Consider the following 15,461-nt stretch of genomic DNA (forward strand, 5'->3'; position numbering starts at 1 on the left):
TGTTGGGTTAGAAAGTCAATGGTAAATTTCTCCTGCCTTTTGATGTGTGTGCTAATTGCTGTAAATTGACCTCTGATTACGGCTTTGGCTGTTTCCCAGAGGTTTTGGTAAGTAGTGTCTTCATTGTCATCCACCCTCCTTTCTAAGGACTGATCCCACCTTGCAACAAGTCCAAAGTGTGTCAGACGAAGCTTCAGAATACTTGTCTTCAAGGAGCAGCCTGATTTAACCTTCTCTAGGATGAACCTGTTTTCTTAGCAGTCCATGGTATAGTCAATATTCTTCTCCAACACCACAGCTCAAAGGCATCAGTTCTTCTGTCATCCCTAATCATTGTCCGGCTCTCTGATGCATAGCAAGTGATTACAAAAACCATGTATCAGGCACACCTTAATCTCCAGAGTGACACCATTGCTCTTCAGTACTTTAGAGAGATCCCTAATAGCAGACTTTTCCATTACAATATGTCCTTTAATTTCCTGGCTCCTGGTGTGAAGACTGTTGATTTTGGAGCCAAACAAACTAAAGATGTTAACAATCTCAATCTCCTTACCATCTATCATGATGTTGTCAGTTAGCCTAGTGGTGAGAATCTTTGTTTTCTTGATATTGAGCCTCAATCCATATTGAAGGCTGCAGTCTTTGACCTTCTATGGCAAGTGTTTCAGGTCCTCTTCGGTTTTGGTAAGCAGGGTTGTGTCATCTGCATAATGCAGATTGTTAATAGATCTTCCACCAATCCTGACGCCACACTTCTCCTCATAGAGCCCAGCCTCCCGGATAATCTGCTCTGCATACAGGTTGAAAAGGTATGGAGATAGGACATATCCCTGGCATATGCCCTCCCCAATTTTGAACCATGCAGTGTTTCCTTGCTCAATGAGGTTTTTTATTTTACTTGGTTCCATAATCATTGCCCATGGAAGTAATAGTCAGGAAATCAAATGACGTATTTTACTGGACATGTCTATCACAAAGGAACTCTTTAAAGTGTTGCAAAGCAAAGATCTTACTTGCGGACAAAGGTGCCCCTGACCAGAGAACCATGTTACTTTTCAGTGCGTGCAATAACTAGGCAGTGAATAAGGAAGACCAAAGAATTGTTGCATTTGAGTTACGATTTTGGTGATGATTATTGAATGTGTCGCAAACTGCCAGAGACTGAATAGATTTGTCTTGGCAAAAGTGCAATCAAAATGCTCGTTGGAAGCACTGGCCTCACATGCCTTTCACATGTTATCGGGAGCGTGTAGAAGGGTAGCAGGCATGCTTGGTGTTATAGAGGAGCAGTGTAAAAGAGGAAAGCCCTCAGGATGATGGGTTGATGCAGTGACTGCAACAGTGGACTCCCTGGGCAATGATTTGTAGGATGGTGCCGTATCAGGCAGTGTTTTATTCTGCTGTGAAAAGGGTTATAGGAATTGGAGCCAATTTCATGGGTACCTGACAACAGCAGACCTCCCCAGAGGCCTTTTAACCAGAAAGAAGGAGGGCACTATAGAAAGTTTCATTTCCGAGGACAAATAACAGTTCAAAGATTTAAGGTAGACAGAAGTAAAATATTAAGTGGCCACATTATTTACTGAGAGTTTCTCATATAGTATTTTATAATCAGAAGAAATAAGGGATAAAGCTCAAAAACCATGCCAAGTCTGGTGCATTAGAAATCCCTAATAGTAAGAAATGTACTAGACAAAGTGTACTCTCATACACCCAGAAAAATCCTTGAATCCTAGGGAATAAATCGATGTATGAGCTAAAGAAGTAAGTTTCATAATTTTGAGAGAGCACTAACAGACCAGGTAGCCTGAAAGAACGTAGGGCTGATTGTTTTTGTAAAACAAGAAAATTGTCAAGAGTGTAAGATAAGATAATGATTGTGTCTGGCTTTCTGCTCCAAGTATTTTAAAATGTGATTAATATTTCATCATCCTTAACGATTATAACAAGGATTAACTATGTATGACACTAAAGAAAATGTAAAAAGATCACCCACACAGCTATTTTATATTCCATTTTACTCCTTTAAATTCCTGTGTCTAAAACATAACATAAATGAGTCATTTTAACGTTTTCTAAGTGTATAATTCACCAGTATTCATTACATTTACAAAGTTGTGGAAACATCTCCATTATTATTTCCGGTAGTTTTCATCATCCCAAACAAAAACTCTGTACCTATTAAGCAGTAACTCTCCATGTCCCTCTCCATCCATCCCTAGAAATCTCTACTCTTTATCAAGGAATTTTCCTCTTGTGGATATTTCTTATAAGTGCAACCATGTAATATTTCTCTTTTTGTATCTGACTTAGTTTGCTTAGCATAATGTTAAGTAAAAACATAATATTTTCAAGGTTTATCCATGTTGCAGCATATGCCAGAACTTCACCGTTCTACTCTTTGCTACTTCTATCTTGTGCCTGTCATTATAATTATCCACCAGCAATGCCAAATGTGTTTCTTTTATAGGACTTTCATTTGCTTTTCCCCTTGCCTAAGCCATTCTCACCCACCCTCCACCCCCAAAATCTTTTCTTAGCCTGTTCCTTCATGCCATTCAGTTCTTGGCTTAAGTGCCTCTGGAAAGAGATTTTCCTTGAGCGTCTTATCTAAAATAGCTCCTCCCACATTGTCATTTTCTGTTAATCCTCTGGTCTTTATAAAACTTTTTATTATGTTCTCCTTTGTTAACTCTCTCGTGTACGTGAGCTCCACGAGAGGAGGGGCTTTGTTACCTTTTAACTCTTTGGATAGTACCTGACACGTAATAGGTACTAACTGAGTATTCATTGAGTTGATGGTGACAATTTTAGATTTTAAAAGGAGCCCTGGTAGTTAACAGAGCTTTATACATGTTGCTTACTGAAAAGTAAGTGTTTTGAATCCACCAGACAAGTGAGAACGATTGGGCAATCTCCTCCTGTAAAGATTCGCAGTCATGGAAATCTGATGGAGGGGTGGGATGAGTTGAAATTGACTTTGATGATAGTGGGTGTGTTTCATTTTTTTCCCCCTTTATATTTCAAAAGATTTGAAAAAGCAGTAAGAGAAATCTCTCTTGCATTGAATTATAGCCAGTCAGGCAGAAAAGGTGGATAATATGCCCATGACAAGAACCTTTAGAGGCAGGGACCTTGTCTTCCAGGAGTTTGTAATTGCCAAGTAAGAGAATTCTGAGTATAAATATTTATCCCAAACTTTATGAAATAGGCTTCACAGGCTTTGTTTACATGAGACAGTTCTTGAGATCTTCAAAGGAAAGGCAGTCCTTGATTTGTGAGTCAAATTTAAATGCCGATTGTAGAAATGCAAGAAACACCAATAAATGCAAGATGCTTTGTGGCTACCTTAGCCTTTGAAAGACTTCCAAAATTGAGAGAAAGACCATTTAGTCATGGACAATAACAGAAAGTGGTGAGAAGTAAAAATGGAAAGTTAAGCCCAGCACTCCCTTGCTCAACCCTGGTCTAGACAGCTGATGTGTTGTGTGTTTTTTGATGTTCTTCTTTTTTTTTTTTAACAGATGAGAAAGTAGTGTTATTTAAATATCATTTCTGTCCAGGAAGATTCTTTTGAATTAGTTGTTGTTGTTATGTGCCGTCAAGTCACTTGCGACTCATAGTGACCCTATGTACAACAGCCCTAAACTCTGCTCTGTCCTGTGCCAGTCTCACTGTCTCCGATATACCCATCCTGATTACCCAGTCACCGAATCAATCCACCTCCTAGAGGGCCTTCGCCTCCTGTGCCTGCCCTCTACCCTTGCAAGCATGATGTCCTTCTCAAAGGACCGGTCTCTCCTTACAACATGACCAAAGTACGTCAGACGAAGGCTCAGAATCCTTGCCTCCAAGGAGCAGCCTGGTTTAACCCTCTCCAGGATGAATCTATTTGTTTTCTTAGCAGTCCATGGTACCCTCAGTGCTCTTCTTCAACACCAAAGCTCAAAGGCATCAATTCTCCTTCTAGCCTTCCTAGTCTTTGTCCAACTCTCTGATGCATAACAAGTGATTGCAAAGACCATGGCCTGTATGAAACACACCTTAGTCTCCAGAGATACACCATTGCTCTTCAGTACTTTAGAGAGGTCCCTAACAGCAGACTTTCCCATCGCAATACGCCTTTTAATTTCCTGTCTGCTGGTGCGAAGAGCGTTGATTTTGGAGCCAAGCAGACTAAAGCTGTGAACAATCTCAATCTCTTCACCATCCATCCTGATGCTGCCAATTGGTCCAGTGGTAAGAATCTTTGTCTTCTTGACATTGAGCCTCAATCCATATTGGAGGCTGCAGTCCTGGACCCTTTGCAGCAAGCACTTCAGGTCCTCCTCAGTTTCAGCAAGCAGGGTTGTGTCATCTGCATAATACCGATTGTTGGTAGATCTTCCACTAATCCTGATGCTGCATTTCTCCTCATAGAGCCCAGCCTCCCGGATAATCTGTTCTGCATACAGGTTGAAAAGGTATGGAGACAGGACACATTTCTGGCGTACACCCTTCCCAGTTTTGAACCACTCAGTCTTTCCTTGCTCTGTTCTGACGATTGCCTCCTGGTCCAAGTATAGGTTTTGGATTAGTACGATCAAGTATTCTGGTATTACCATTCTTCTCAGAGTCAGTTTGTTATTATCCACACAGTCAGACGCCTTTAATCAATGAAGCACAGATAAACATTCCTCCAGTACTCCCGGCTTTCAGTCAAGATCCATCTGACTAACATTAGCTACAATATCCCTAATACCATGACCCCTTCTAAGCCTAACCTGGACTTCTGGTAGTTCTCTGCTGATGTGCTGTTTCAGTCGTTTTTGGATAATCTCCAGTAGAATCTTTCTTGCATGTGAAATCAATGATAGTTCTGTAGTTCTATAGTTTCCACACTCTGTTGGGTCACCTTTCTTGCAAATGGATTAGAGTTAAATATTTAAAAAGTCATGACATAATACAGTGTATATAATTGTCGTGTATTCATAGGGCTATGAAACAACACATTAAACGTGAGCGCCTTTCCCTTTAGATGAGTGCTTTTGGCCCCTTTGTAAATAATAAATAACACCATGAAAAAAAAAATAAAAAGTCATGACATAGAACAATGTGAAAGAAGGTGCAGGCAGCCTAGCACTCAGAAGAACTGGCTTTGGAAATTTTTCTGTGCTATTTATTAGATTCTTCAGAGCATTTACTTAGCTAGAAAATGGAAATAGTATCTGCCTGGCATGTGGTAGATCTTGAGTTCTTATTTATTATCTGAATGGATTTGTTCCCATAGAGTCAAGAGACTCAAGTAAGATAATTTTTATTTTTTTGTTGCTCTCTCCCTTTTTTTTTTAAATAAAAATTTTTTTTTTAGTACCATCAAATTAGATCTAAATGGCACAGGAGGAGATGGCCTCTCCTTCTCTAGTGGAGCATCTGGTGGATTCAAACTGTGTGCCTTCAGGATTGCAACACAGGTTCTTGCCACTAGACCACCAGAGCTCCATGAGAATTTATATTTTATAAACTTGATAAAAAGAATATTCATATCTAACATTTATTGTGGCACTGTGACTAAAGTATTCGCCTGCTAAACAAAAGGTTGATAGTTCAAACACCAGCTACTCTGCAGGAGGAAAATGGGGTCATCTGCTTCCGTGAAGATTTACAGCTTTGGAACGCCTATGGGGCAGTTGAACTCTGTCCGACAGATTATCTGTGAATTGGAAACGACCAGAGGGCAGTAGGTTTGGTTTTTGGGGTTTGAGTTTATTAGCCATGGTACTTCAGCATATTATACTCACTTGTCTGTTTTGCAGATGAGGAAACAACAAATGAAGTTAAAGAACTTGTCTAAGATTATACAATAAATAGATGTGCAGAAAATTTATTTAACCCTTTCCTAGCTCCAGAACCCATGATCCTAACTACCTGCAGACGTTTTATTGACAAAGGGTGTGAATTCAAGTAGAATGAGTTAGAGAGCTGATTCTCCTGCTGTTGATGGGAACTTTTCAAACCTCTTGTCTTATTAAGCCTCATAATGTCATGTGATGAAGGCTGTTTTCACACCTGATGAAAGAAAGAAAAAAAGACATGAAGTGACTTAATACATCCTGCATAATCAGACTCTGTGATAAGAAAGAAGTAGAATTTGAGTTCACATATGTCTAACTCCAAAGTCCACATTTCCAGGTCATAGGTTATGCTGGGGACCCTGGTGGCACAATCTGGGGAGAGTTGCTGTCTTCATCCAAAGGTGCAGGTGCCTCTCTAGCAGTTGGAATTCACCAACCAGCTGTTCTTTTGGAGAAAGATGAGCACTCTTTCTGTGTGATTTACATCCTCAGAAAACCCTCTGGAGGGTCAGATGTGAGTTGGTTCTAACTCAAGGACTATATGAAGTTTTGGGTGGGGCTTTTTTCCCCTGACTGTACTAGCTGTCTTAGGGAAAGAAATTTTTAAAAGGGAGGGGGTGATGATAGGCAAGGCAGAGATGTTAACTTGACTAATTTTCTAAATATAAATATTGTGATCATATTTAACACAGCAGCTTTACTGAGTTTCACTCAGGTTGTCAAAGATTTAATTTTACTTGAATCTACAATCAGCACATAAAAAAAGCATTTAGGAAATCAGATGATGCGATGTTTGGATAAATCTGCTATGAAAGAACTTTTTAAAGTGCTAAAAAAGCAAAGATGCCACTTTAAGAATAAAGTGTGCCTGGCCCAAACCATAGTATCTTTGGTCATTTCACATGCCTACAAAAGATGTACAATGAAAAAAAAAAAGATGTACAATGAATAAGGAAAATTGATGCTTTAGAATGATGGTATAAGCAGAGAGTGTTGCATATCTCATGGAACAGCAGAACAGTGAAGAAATCTGCCTTGGAAGAAAGGCAGTCAGAATGTAAGGATGGTGAGGCTTTGGCTCAAGTACTTTAGGCATGTTATCAGGAGGGACTGTCCCTGGAGAAGGACATTGTGCTTTGCAAAGTAGAAAGCCAGCAAAAAGGATGACCTTCGCTGAGATAGACTGACAGTATGATTGCAACAATAGGCTTTTGAGCACAGCAGCGGTTGTATGGGTGGCACAGGGCTGTGCTGTGTTTCTGTTGTGCCATGAGTCAGAGCTGACTGGAGAGCTCAACAATAACATTTAACACTTAATTTCTAACTTTTTATTAAAATGGTAATATCTAGTGTCTGGGAAATTACCTGCATTTTGATGATTAATAGAATACCATTGCATGTTTCCACTTTAGAAAGCATTTTGGCAAAAATTCTTAAGAACATTACCTCTCCTTAGAAGAGTTGTTTTTGGTTTTTTTTTTAAAGCTATGTATGCATGGATTTTGAAAATAGCACCATGCTGTAGAACTCTTGTTTTTCAGCATCTAATCACTTACTACTTCATTGAGCACAGTGCAGGCTTTTGAATCATAGCTCCTGGTGGTTCAGAGCTAGGAAGGATGGCCAGATGAAGTTGACATTTCATCTGAAGACGCTGACAGATTTCATCTGTAGTGTTTGCTGGATTTCAGGCTGCCCCGGCCAGCTGTCTAATGATAAGTGTTAAAACAGAAAGACACGTCAACAGAAATGAAATTGACAAGCATCCTAGACCAAATCTCTGGATAGCTCCCTTTTCCCTGGAACCCATGTTCTTCATTTTCAATGACCATTGATGTTTATGATTTAGATTTTTCAGTCATGCATGTTTTATTTCTGTCATCTTTGCCTTTCTTTTTCTTTTGTTGTTTTTGTGTGCCATCAAGTCGGAATCTACTGATAGCAGACCCTCCCGTGGGTTTTCAGAGGCAGTAAATTGCCTGGGAGGAGACTGGTGGACTGCCCCATCTCTCTTTTCCCCACCCCCACTGCCTCATGATTGAACTATACACCGCTTCATGTTTTCCTTGTCTGGAATAGTTGAAGAGTTCATGCCAGTAACATTATTGGTTCGTTTGAGACTGTTTAATTTATCTCTTTCTGCTTCAGGAATAGAGTTGCTCCACATGTGCTTGCTCAACCCTTTGCGCCCTAGAGACCTTTGTCTTCCTAGTCATATCTTATAGACCAAAATATTCTCCAGAGCTCTTTGTTTGAAATTTTTTTTTTCCTTCAGCTGGTAGGGAGGACAATAATGAAGTAAGCTTTTTTTGGAGGGGGAGCTAAGAAAAGAGGGGATAAATAATGAACACTGTATTGGAACAGATGAAGGAACAAACTGTTTAAAAGTAATATATGAATAGGCATCATTTGTATGATAACAGTCTAGGATAAAAGGCACATTACAAAGTGGACTGGAGGAGGGGTGAGGGAGGAAATTATGCATCAATGAATGAATGTTGTTGTTAGGTGCTGTTGAGTCCAATATGACTCATAGGGACCTTATGAACAATAGATCTGAACTCTGTTCTATAACTGTGGTTGTTTCTCTAATGTTCAGTGAGTTTCTGAAGGCATGTTGTTTAGGAAGTGGCTGCCAATCCTGCTTCCAAGACTGTCTTAATCTGGGAGCTCTCCCAAATCCCATCCCCCATGGGTAACCATGGCATTTGACACCCCAGTGGCACAGTGTTCAGTATCACAGCAACCCCAAGTTATCTCAGTACAGCAGAATGACAGACCAGTGATGTAACACGTAGAAGAATGTTCTTCCCAGACACAATTACACCAAACCTGAAAATGCCTGCCTACCAGGTCCTGCTTGACTTAAATAAGAGGCTTTCAGGTGATTGTTAGCTAAATCCAGTAAATGCAGGTGACCAGTCAGCTCACACACAATTGTAAAGGAAATAGAATGTTTTGTTTTGTTTTTTTAAAAAGTGAACTTGGGTGAGGGTAGGGAGGAAAATGTGCAACAGTGAATGAATGAAAATTCAACTTTTCTATAAATTTTTGTTAAAACAGCAAAAAAGAAACTTAAAAAATTTTAATATATTTTATTGTTATTTAAATTTATAGAAAAGTTGGATTTTCAATTCATTGTTGCACAGAAATAAACTTTTGATACCTCAAACTTTATTTCTCTCAAGTCAAAATCAGCTCATTGCTCACCATTAAGTGGGTTTTCAGAAGCTATAAATCACACAGGAGGAGATTGCCCATCTTTCTGTCTCAAGCGGCTGGTGGATTTGAACCACCTTTGAACTGCAGCATGGTTCCATACCTGCTAGGCCACCAGAGCTCCTTTTTAATACCTAGGGTTCACAGAATTTTCTGTAAACATTTGTTTTGGATATATGTTTTGTAACATGGTTAATAATTTTTAAGTGGTTGTCTATCAAACTTTCCCTTTCTCCTGTATTTAATATCTTAAGTGATGATAAAATACTGAGCTTTTAGGAAGGAGAGTTGATCCCTTAAAATGCAGGGAACTGATCTAAAGTGGAGCTTTCCATTGTATGTTCTTTGAAACTAATCCTGTAAGCTGTTTCCTGCTGCAAACTCTTTCTTTTAAACAGTTTTAAGTATGGTATTAAAAATCTGACGCTTTGAGAAAAGAAAATTTGTCAGATTTTATTCTGTCAGTGTTTCTAAAACTTCCTTGTTAGGGAAACAACTTTTTTTTTTTTTAAGTACTTTGATATTTCATAGAACTCAGAATTTAATGGATAAATAAAATCTTGGAGTTATTAGACATCTGAAGACAGCCTTGGAAAGTATGATGGCTGTGATCTGTGTCTTAAAAGTTGAGTCTAAGGGTAAGGTCAGCACATTTTTTCTGTTTGTCAGGAGAGTAAATATTTTCAGTTTTGTGGACCATACAGTCTTTTAGTATAGCTTTTTACCTACTTCAGGTATTTAGAATGGTGGTCCTCTCACTTTGGCTGAAGTTGAGATTTTTTAGGATGATATCTAATTTCTCATGTTTGATTAAGAAATTAGGTAATTTATCCCCAGGGTTTATATTTACAAACTATAGTAGGAATCTCCCTGCCCCCCCCCTCCCCCGTAGCATTTAATGTGGGATTAGATTCTTTTCCAGTTAGTTTCACTAGAAAATGTGTTGGTCATTAAGTAAGTGGAGAGAAATTCCTAAGTATAGCATGGGATTTTGTCTTTCATCAAATTTGTGTAAATACCAGGGACCGATTCATTCATCTAAGTCATCTGAATTGAACATTTAACTATTTTCCTTTCTGTTGACATAAATTTGTTAAAATTTTATATGATTATATGTTTTGGAATGGTTATATTTTTGTACGGTTTTATGCTTTGGTTACATGGAAAATGGTTATATGCTTCTGGTAACTTCTACTTTGTAATCTTTAATATTATTACTGTTCTGTGCCGTCAAGTCGCTTGCATGTCATAGCGACCCTGTGTACAATAGCCCTGAAACCTGCTCTGTCCTGTGCCAATCTTACTGTCTCTGACACATCTACCCTCATTACCCCAGTCACTGAATCAATCCATTTCATTGATGGTCTCCCACTCTTTCACTGACCCTCCACCCTTCCAAGCTTGGTGATCCTCTCCAAGGACTGGTATCTCCTTGCAGCATGCCCAAAGTGCATTAGACAAAGCTTTAGAATCCTTGTCTCCAAGGAGCAGCATGGTTTTACCCTCCTCAAGACAAACCTGTTTGTTTTCCTTGCAGTCAATGGTATATTCAATACTCTTCTTCAGTACCACAGCTCAAAGACATTAGTTCTTTTTCTCTTATCTCTAGTCATTGTCCAGCTTTCTGATGCATAGCAAGAAATTACAAAGACTGTGGCCTGGGTCAGGTACACCTTAGTCTCCAAGCTGACATCGTTGCTCTTTCAGTCCTCTGGAGAGGTCCCTGACAGTACACTTTCCCTGTGCAATTCGTCTTTTGATTTCCTGGCTGCTGGTACCAAGAGTGTTGATTGTGGAGCCAACAAACTGAAGCCGTTAATAATCTCAATCTCTTCATCATCTGTCGTGATGCCCATTGGCCCAGTGGTTAGAATCTTTGTTTTCTTGATGTTGAGCTTCAATCCATATTGAAGCCTGCTGTCCTTGATCTTCTGCAACAAGTGCTTCAGGTCCTCCTCAGTTTCAGCAAGCAAGCAAGGTTGTGTCATCTTCATACCACAGATTGTTGTTGTGTCTTCCTCTAATCCGAATGCCACATTCCTCCTCATAGAGCCCAGCCTCCCAAATGATTTGTTCTCCATATCGATTGAAAAGGTATGAGACAGGGTTCATCCCTGGTGTATGCTTTTTCTGATTTTGAATCATGCAGTGTTTCCTTGCTCTGTTCTGACGACTGATTCCTGGTCCAAGTATAGGTTTCATATAAACACAATCAAATGTTCTGAGATTCCCATTCTTCTCAGAGTCAGCCAGTTTTTGTAATCCATACAGTTAAACACCTTTGCATAGTCAGTGAAACACAGATAACACTCCTCTTATACTCTCTACTTTCAGCCGAGATCCATCTGACATTAGCGATAAGATCCCTAGTACCACGGCCTCTTTTAAACCCAGCCTATACATCTGGCAGTTCTCTGTTGATGTGCTGTTCTAGTGATTTTTGGTTAATTTTTGGCAGAATCTTATTTGCATGTCATAATAATGATATTGTTCGATAATTTCCGCATTTCTGTCAGGTCACCTTTCTTTAGAATGGGAACAAATATAGATCTCTTTCAGTCAGTTGGCCAATAGGTTGTCCTCAAGATTTCTTGTCACAGTCTGGTGAGAGCATCCAGGGCAGTGTCTGTTGAAATATGTCAGTTGTTTTGCCATCAATTCCTGGGCCTTGTTTCTTGCCAGTTCTTTCAGAGCAGCTTGAACTTCTTCACCGCAAGCTCTTGCTCATACATTTTTGCATGAAATTCTTCCATGTCAGCCAACTCCTTTTGGTACAGTGACTCTGTATATTCCTTCCATCTTCTTTTAATGCTTCCTGGATCATTTAATATTCTGCCCAAAGCATCCTTAAGTATTGCAACTCAAGGCTTGAATTTGTTCTTAAGTCTTTCAGCTTAAGAAATGCTCAACGAGTTCAGCCCTTTTGATTTTCTGACTGTAACTCTTTGTACATTTCGTTATAATACTTTGCTTTGTCTTCTGAGCTGCCCTTTGAAATCTTCTGTTCAGCTCCTTAATTTTTATATTTTTTCTCCTTGCTTTTGCTTCTCGGCCCTCTAGTGCTATATACAGAGTCACATCTGATACTCATCTTAGACTTCTTCCTTCTCTGCCTTTTTAGTGACATTTTGCATTCTTCATGCATGATATTCTTGATATCCTCCCACAGCTCATCTGATCTCCGCTCATTGGTGGTGGTGGTGTTATTATTAATTTTATGGAGCTCCAGAATTAGTGGATAGGAGTTGCACTACCAACTCAAAGACACAGTTTGAATCCACCATCTGCTCTATGGGAGAAAATGGGAATTCTCTTCCCATGTGATCAAACTGCCTATAAAAACCTACTGGAGGGTCCACTATGAGTTGGTTCCAACTCTAAAGTATATGACAATGACATATGTCAAAAGAACCAAAATAGTTAAATACTTTTGATAACTTCTTCTTTGGGAACTTTATTATCAGAAGAAAACTGTGTGAAATTTGGAAAAGAATTCATGGCCAAAGATTATGTTATTTATAATACTGAAAATTAGGGATAACTATCAGACACAGAAGAATTTCATGAAACAACATATGAGCAAGAGCCTATGGTGATGAAAGAAGTTCAGGTTGCTTTAAAGGAAATGGCAAAAAATAAGGCCCCAGGAATAGATGGTATACCAGTTAAGATATTTCAGCTAACAGATGCTGCCCTGGACATGCTCACCAGGTTATGCCAAGAAATCTGGAGAACAACCACTTGGTCAACTGACTGGAAGAGATCTTTATTTGTTCCCATCCCAAAGAAAAGTGACCCAACAGAGTGTGGAAACTGTAGAACAATCTCATTGATTTCACATGCAAGCAAGATTCTACTGAAGATTATCCAAAAACGACTGGAACAGCACATCAGCAGAGAACTGCCAAAAGGCCAGGCTGGGTTTATAAGGGGTCGTGGTACTAGGGATATTGTAGCTGATGTTAGATGTATCTTGGCCGAAAGCAGGGAGTACCAGAGGAGTGTATCTGTGTTTCATTGACTATGCGAAGGCATTTGACTGTGTGGATCATAACAAACTGTGTCTGACTCTGAGAAGAATGGGAATCCCAGAACACTTGATCGTTCTAGTGCGAAACCTATACTTGGACCAGGAGGCAATCGTCAGAACAGAGCAAGGGAACACTGCAGGGTTCAAAATTGGGAAGGGCGTACGCCAGGGATGAGTCCTATCTCCATATCTTTTCAACCTGTATGCAGAACAGATTATCCGGAAGGCTGGGTTCTATGAGAAGAAATGTGAGGTCAGGATTGGTGGACGATTTATCAACAATCTGCGTTATGCAGATGACACAACCCTGCTTACTGAAGCTGAAGAGGACCTGAAGCGCCTGCTGCAGACGGTCAAGGACTGCAGCCTCCAATATGGATTGAAGCTCAGTCTCAAGAAGACAAAGATTCTCACCACTGTACCAATTGGCAGCGTTAGGATGCATGGTAAAGAGATTGAGATTGTTCACAGCTTTAGTTGCTTGGCTCCACAGTCAACACTCTTGGCACCAGTAGCCAGGAAATTAAAAGGTGCATTGCTATGGGAAAGTCTGCTGTTAGGGACCTCTCCAAAGTGCTGAAGAGCAATGGTGTCTCTCTGGAGACTAAGGTGAGTCTGATACAGGCCATAGTCTTTGCAATCACTTGTTACGCATTAGAGTGTTGGACAATGACCAGGGAGCATAGAAGGAGAATCGATGCCTTTGAGCTGTGGTGCTGGAGAAGAGTATTGAGAGTACCATGGACTGCTAGGAAAACAAACAGATTCATCCTGGAAAGGGTTAAACCGGGTGGCTCCTTGGAGGCAAGGATTCTGAGGCTCCGTCTAACATACTTTGGACATGTTGTGAGGAGAGACCGGTCCTTTGAGAAGGACATCATGCTTGGAAGGCGGAAGGAAAACAAAAGAAGGGGAGGCCCTCTGTGAGGTGGATTGATTCAGTGACTGGGTTAATCGGGATGGGAGTGTCAGAGACAGTGTAATTGGCATAGGACAGAGCAGAGTTTAGGGCTGTTGTACATATAGGGTCGCTATGAGTCGCAAGCAACTCGATGGCACATAACAACAACAACAATCCGCTTATAGGAGGGTAGCTCCGTATTTTGTGTACTACTTGATGGAATTTATGTGACTGTTTATAGTTGTTTTTGTGTATTTTTGAGCTGGAACTAACTCATAGCTGACCCACAGCAGACCCATAGCTGACTCGTAGCAGGTTTTCAGAAGCAGTAAATGGCACCAGAAGACCAGCCGGTGGTGCTTGTCGATTTGAAACACGCATGCCTTTGGGTTGGCACCCCAACTCCTTACCACCAAGCCATCAAGCTTCCTAGTAGATGAAAATATTACCACATGTAAATAAGAATTAAAACCGAAGTTTTAGAAAGAAGTATGGGAATGATTACACAGTCACAATAAGATAGCACTACTTTTTAATAGTGATAGAACTCCGGGAAATGTAAATTTTTCTTCTCCAGGTTTCTTGAACTAAGCATGTTTTTTTTATTTTAAATTTTTATTTTAAAGTGTGTATTTTTTTATTAGAGTAAAATCTTCTTTTTTTAAAAAAAGCAAATTCTGTGTATGTTTGACCTAATATAAATTTTTGTTATTTATTTCAGAGAGTAGCAGATCGACTGTATGGAGTATATAAAGTGCATGGGAATTACGGACGAGTTTTCAGGTAAGCATTTTACAGACTTTTTTTTAGTATCATACAAACTTTTAAAGTAAACATGACTAGTTCTAATTGGCTTTCTTTAAATAACCTTTTTTTTAAAATTTTTTATTGTATTATTTTTACGTGTATCGTCAAATCAGACCTGACTGGTACAGGAGGAGATTGCCCCCTCCTTCTCCAGCAGAGCATCTGGTGGATTTGAACCGTGTACCTCTGGGATTGCAGTGCAGCGTCTTGCCACTAGGCTACCAGAGCTCCCTTAAATAACCTATTTTTTAAAAAAAAAATAAAAACCCAGAATAGATTTATTGATGAAGCAAGCCTCCTCTGACTTTATCTCAGTAAAAGGAACATTTGTTTCCTGCATCTAATTTGCTTTTTGTCTAAAAACAGTAGTTCTTAAAAATTTATGAATCTGGAGAGTAGCAAATAATTTTTCTTTTCCTTTTAACAAACAAATATATTCCTTAAAGTTTAGGAGAGCTGTCAGAGTCCAGGGTGTTGGCTCTCAGGGAATGCTTTCTGTAGTAATGGCCTTGTGAAAAAGTCCAGTGTGATGAACCCATAAAAATGAAACTGCACTTACAGAAGCAAGGAACAGGAACTCTCTCTGCTTAGCATGATGCCTAGGAAGTGACCGTGGAAAATCACTGTTTTATAGAATAAATGACTTGCTTGCTTTTCTTCTTTTGTCATT

The 15,461-nt window shown here is 39.6% G+C and overlaps 1 protein-coding gene and 1 pseudogene across 1 annotated transcript in view; one reads left to right on the plus strand and one right to left on the minus strand.

The window, feature by feature from the left end:
* The window catches only part of LOC102849035, a 6,185-nt pseudogene extending 5,138 nt beyond the window's left edge, over positions 1 to 1,047 (minus strand).
* Positions 1 to 15,461, plus strand: part of SNX4 (sorting nexin 4) — a 93,240-nt gene that overhangs the window by 50,931 nt on the left and 26,848 nt on the right. Inside the window, exon 8 of the mRNA XM_006884299.1 lies at positions 14,706 to 14,767. Coding sequence (XP_006884361.1) covers positions 14,706 to 14,767 — 62 coding nt within the window. The remainder of the gene's footprint in view (positions 1 to 14,705; positions 14,768 to 15,461) is intronic.

The sequence above is a fragment of the Elephantulus edwardii genome, unplaced genomic scaffold (assembly GCF_000299155.1).
Source record: "Elephantulus edwardii isolate Elephantulus edwardi_28Jun2011 unplaced genomic scaffold, EleEdw1.0 scaffold00032, whole genome shotgun sequence".
Lineage (NCBI taxonomy): Eukaryota > Metazoa > Chordata > Mammalia > Macroscelidea > Macroscelididae > Elephantulus > Elephantulus edwardii.